Source organism: Hevea brasiliensis, chromosome 2 (genome assembly GCF_030052815.1).
Source record: "Hevea brasiliensis isolate MT/VB/25A 57/8 chromosome 2, ASM3005281v1, whole genome shotgun sequence".
NCBI classification, from domain to species: domain Eukaryota; kingdom Viridiplantae; phylum Streptophyta; class Magnoliopsida; order Malpighiales; family Euphorbiaceae; genus Hevea; species Hevea brasiliensis.
The window spans coordinates 115,491,676-115,497,272 of NC_079494.1; the positions used below are offsets into that span (position 1 = coordinate 115,491,676).

At 31.9% G+C, this 5,597-nt stretch overlaps 1 protein-coding gene across 1 annotated transcript; it reads right to left on the bottom strand.

The window, feature by feature from the left end:
• Positions 1-2,767: 2,767 nt before the first annotated feature.
• LOC110659644 (probable WRKY transcription factor 21) lies at positions 2,768-5,597 on the bottom strand. The gene is made up of 3 exons (XM_021817627.2): positions 4,278-5,597; positions 4,014-4,139; positions 2,768-3,175 (listed from the first exon to the last, which is right to left on the bottom strand). Exons 1-3 carry the CDS (start codon positions 5,030-5,032, stop codon positions 3,031-3,033), a joined length of 1,026 nt encoding a protein of 341 aa, XP_021673319.2. The 5' UTR covers positions 5,033-5,597; the 3' UTR covers positions 2,768-3,030.

Here is a 5,597-nt window from a genome sequence, read left to right on the forward strand (position 1 = left end):
AAATAATCAAGAGAAGGCGCATTATAATAAAAGTTAATTTTGGTTAAAAATCCATTAAATTAGTGAGCTACGTGGGTGAATTGTATCACGCTATCCTTTTTTTTAAAAAATATTTCGGCATTTTACTTATCTCCCTTTAAAAAAAGTTTTTTTAGACAATTTATTTTAACTGTAATTTGAATGAAGACTTAACAATCTTAAAATAATTTTAGTATCACTGAATAATAATAATAATAAATTATTATTATTATTATTATTATTATTATTATTATTATTATGAAGAAAGCATTAGAAATTTGATTCTCGTTAAAAATAAATTAAGAATATTGAGAATTTCCCCAAATATTACTCTTCAGCCAACAATCTATGCGGCGGCCATAAAAATTTATAACTTCTCTGCAAACTAAAAATTTATAAGAATTTAATTTAATTAATTTTTTTAACTAATTCTTATATTTGAAAACATAATAAATGAGTCTTTCATTTTTTTAATTTAAAAAATAATTAAAAAAAAAACAAAAGTTATAAGATTGTGTGAGAGTTTAATTCAATTTATTTTTTTAATATTTGATTTATTTCAAGTGAAACTTAATTATATTGCCATCGTAAGAGTTGGAAAACAAACAAGAATCTAAAAAATTGAAAGATTTTATGTAGTTATTTTTAAAATTTTCTGATTAAAATACAATATTCAATTTTCACAAAGCATCATCATCGTCATATTTTTTAATTGATATATTTTAAAAAAATATTTTTCTTACAATAATCTGACAATGATGTTAATATTTTATTTGTTTTATGAAAAATAATTTATATATAAAAAATAATTTTTATAAACTTTTTTTAAAAAAATATTTTTTTTATAAAAATATTTTCTATTATTTAACTACATCGTCATATTTTTAATTGATATATTTAAAAAAAATTATTTTTCTTACAATAATCTGACAATGATACTAATATTGTATTTATTTTATGAAAAATAATTTATATATAAAAAATAATTTTTATAAATTTTTTTAAAAAAAATATTTTTTTTTATAAAAATATTTTCTATTATTTAACTACATATATGCATATATTTATAAATATTCTTACATTTTAATAAGATTGTCAAAATTTAAAAATGATTTCCTTAAAAATAACTTTTTTTTAATTAAAAAAATTTCTGTTAATATTTTTTGAGTGTTTTAAATATTAAAAAATAAAAAAATATATTTTTCAAAACAAACGGAGGATATTGAACTCTATATTTATTTTTTACTCCATCAATCATCATCCACCTTTTCTCCTGTGTTGTATTTTTTTTTAATATTCTTATTTATTTATTTAGTTATTTTTTATGATCCTCAACCATGGATGTGAAAATTTTAAGAATTTGGGTGCCTTTTCTAAAAGGGTAACTCTAATAATTCAAAAATAATAATAATAATAACTTTGATTTCTACATTATCTTTTCAAACAGTCTAGTATTTTTAGTATTTAAATTTTTAATTTTTTTTCTTTTTTATTTTTATATAAAACAAATATAAATTTAGATGGAAAATTTATTTAATCACATCCCTAGATCATTTTTCTTTCTAATGTATCATCATTTTAAGGCATCTAGTCAAGGTCCAAATTCCTTTTGCTCCAAGGCTGTGGGTCTAACCTCATTCAACTTTGGTGATAATCATAATTACCAAGACTGTTTCGTCCTTTCTGGTAATAAATCAGAAGAAAAGAAGGAAGTGAAGGGGTTCCCTAGGCAGTGGCTCTTTGCCACTAATTAGATGGATACACTTTTCACCCTCATGGAATGTTTCATGTGGGACTGGGATCCTCTTGATTGAATGCTCATGGGACCTTTTCTTGATGGTTGGTTGACTTCATTACCAAATTAGGCCAGGTCAGGTCACACAGAATGCTTTGGCTCTGATAATTTTAAGATTTGGTATTTTATCCCAGGACAATATAAATGCCGATGGAGATCAAATCATATAGTGATAGATCAAGGCATGATAACCCATATTGGTCCCCTTGTAAAGTCACATGCATTGTCGCAATCCAAGTTCAGGGTTTGGATAAAACTAGAATTATTCTTTTCAGAAATTTATGGAAATAATAAGATGCATGCAAGTCCTGAGAAGGGCTGACGTTCAAGCTAAAACCACCCCACCAGGATTCTGATTCCCAAGCCCAAGTCAAATGCTTTAGACTTTCATGCTCCTTAAACGTTTTTCATTAAAAAAAAATTTATGACTTCTTGATTCATTAAGAGTCTTTGGACTTGCAGCTTAACCGGAACTTGTCAAAGAAGTTGATTTCCCAACTAAGATCTTACAAAAAATAGAAATCAGATTCAATTACACCCATTCAAATCCATTGTTATTTCTACTCTAGTTTTATATGCCTAATGTGCACTGCAACAGACATCCCAACCATCATCTTTGATTCATCAAATGGCTTATCACGCACAAAGAATAACTATCTATCATTTTTGTCCTTGACACCATTAATTCAATGGCTTTCAGACTTCAATCCAAACAAAAACAATAGCACTTCATGCACCATGAAATTTGAATCTAATATATGGTTTAAAGTAAAAGAAAATTAATGCTTTATGAGAAGACAAGCGAGTTCATGGGGGAAGCTCGTACAAACAAAATCGCCATACAAGCTTTAAACTCCACACCTCTAATCTTTGCAATGTGACAAAAATTTATCATGCATAACACTCAACCAGAAAGAAAACTACAACACTTATGCCATGACCAACTTTGGGAAATATCTGGAACTGTTTCAAACATTGATTCATGGAAAATGAAAAAGTTCTCACAATTTAAAGCCCCATTTCTAAATTTTCCTTTTGATTGGTGTTTTGCTTCAAGCTTGCTGGCCTAATTGGTAATAAGACTTTGAAGAGCCAACGCCAAAGAGTCGAGGAAAAAAAAAAGATCTTTAAGAAAAGGAAAAATATGTACAGAAGCCATCCAATAAATGAGTTTAGACTAATCAAAAGGTGCGAGGCTTGAAAGCGCCACATAAGGACTATGTGTTTGCGGATTGTGATGGTATCCTTGGGTGGTTATGTTCACCTTCGTAACTAACAATAAGCATGGATGGGTCTTCCGAGCACCTCTCAACATGCTTCCTTGCAGGACAACCTCTCATGCTGCTACATTTATAATATCCCCTGCAAAAGTTTAAAAAGAACATCTCAATCCAAACAAGTTCCTCAGAAAGTTAGCATTGAGGCACAAACAATTCCTAAAATTCAGATGGTTGAACTGCAGGTACAAGCATTAGTTATAACCAGTGTTATTGAAAACACTCTTTTTTTTTGGTGGGGGAAGAGGTGGTGCTGGTGCTTTCAGAACAAAACGAACAAACAAGTCATTAGAATACATCCTCAGTTGTAACAAGAGAACAAAATCAAATTCCCTACCATTTTCTCAATGACCTTAAAATCAAAACTATTATTGAAAAACTACGTTCCAACCAAATCCCAATTCCTGCTGACTCACTGACCAGCATTATTACAAGGATTTTGGGAAAAAAAAAAAAAAAGCAAAAAACCAAGCCTTTGGTTAGTTTTATCCAAATGAAAGCAAGTTCACATCATATCCCATCACTGGAAGGTAATAACTAGAACAAAGTAAAAGTACAATTGCTCATAACTAAAATGTCAGTTGTGTTATTTGTACTTCCTAAATATTTTTGGTTGTCAAACTAATAAGTGCAATGACACTAAGCTCCCTCATTCAGCTAATTCAGTACTTCCTACAAAAGGAAAAGATGAAGGTTAAAAAAGCAAGTGGGGGACCAAGGATGAACAATTATGGTACCATAGTGACCATTCATTCTAATTAATAGATCTATATCCTACATGCACATAAAAAAGTACAATAAATACAAGGAAATCTGCAAAGAATTTCAGAAAATTTCACAAATGCACATGTTGATTTAATGAGAAAACTTGAAAGAACTCCTTGTAATGTAACCACCTGTTAAAGTGCAAACAGTGAACATACCTAGGATGAGGAGAACCCTTGATTGGCTTCTGCCCATACTTCCTCCACGAATAATCATCAGGAGGTATATCAGCAAGCTTGTTGCTAATAGCAGGTACCTTGATTGACCTCTTTACCCTATGTTTCCTGCCAATAAAGCAAAACAGTTCAGCTAAAAAGTGTTAAAAAATAAAAACTTTGTAAAAGGAGAGATGTAAAATTGCTAAGTTTTAATAAATAAAGCAGCATAATTAAATTCAAAAAGAAGAAGAAGAAGAAATTTACCTCTTCTTTGAGCAATGGCATCTTCCACTGATTCCGCATTTCACACTCCCATCTTCTCCCCTTCCAGAACACTTTCTCTTGTGTTGCTGTGAACTCTGATCCAAGGACCGAGGTGCCCCATTCAAATGAAACGCACTTCCTTCTAAATTAGCCACACTACCATCTATACTCAAGGAAGATATGAAAGATCTAGTAGATGACATTGTAGGCGTACAGCTAGAGTTATCAAAGTTCAGATTAATCCCACTATTGCTCCTTCTAAACATCATCTCAGCTTGCTGCTGCTGTTGGAGCTGTAATCGTTGTTGTTGCTGAAGGAAGTGATAATGTGTTGACGGTGTTTGTTGGGGAAGGTGAAGAGGGTTTTTCCCGTTTGAACTCAGCTCCAAAGGTGGGGCCCCAAAACAAAGGGAATTCTTAGCATTTGAACCCAATTCCTGAATTGGGTGGCTATCAAAGTAACTACCAGATTGGAGAAACTGAAAATTCTTGGATGGAAGATCAGTCCCATGGTGTGGGTTATCTAAAAGGATGCTTTGGGATAAAGGGGTCAGTAATTTCTTGAGTTTCCTAACTCTGGCATGACCTAACCCAGAATTTAGAAGAGAAATAACTCTCTTGAACCTAAACACAGCCTCTCCAGTTTCAACCGTTAAATTCCTACACTGGACCTGATCTTGGGGTTGAGACAACAAACCCAGAACTCTATGGCAGCTCTCCACAGCTTCTTTGTTAGCTTCTTCAACCTCCTCCATAATAGTCCCACTCTCCCAGAAATATCTTAATCACCAAAAGGGCCAAAAGCCAAAGTAACCAGGCAAAAGCAGAGCAAAAGAACTCCAAAAATCACAAGAACCTAGTTTAGTAAAAGATCTTCAGGGTAAAAACACAAAGCCCACGATCATTTTTGGGTGCCACAAAAGAATTCCCTTTTAATAAAAATCCCAAGAAATTAATTAAGCACCCCAAAGGCTTTAATTTATGAAGAAGAAAAATTGAGCCCAGAAAATCAAATTAAGCACAGGAGCTATATCATTAGGGAAAAAGATAGAAACTGAAGTTAGAGGAGCACCAAAGGAACAGACCTCGGTAGACTTTGTTGAGATATGAAGCCCTAGATTGTTAATCCTCCATTTGTCGGAGATTGAAAGGTGTAAAAGGGAAGACTTTTGCTTTGCCTTGGTTTTAGAATTCACACACAACCCATAAGAATACAAAGCTTTCTTCTTGAACTTGGTGTACGTCTTCCCTTTTCTTCTCCAGAAAGAGAGAGGAGGGGAGGACGAGAGGCCGGGAGGAGGGGCATTTTATTAATAGAAG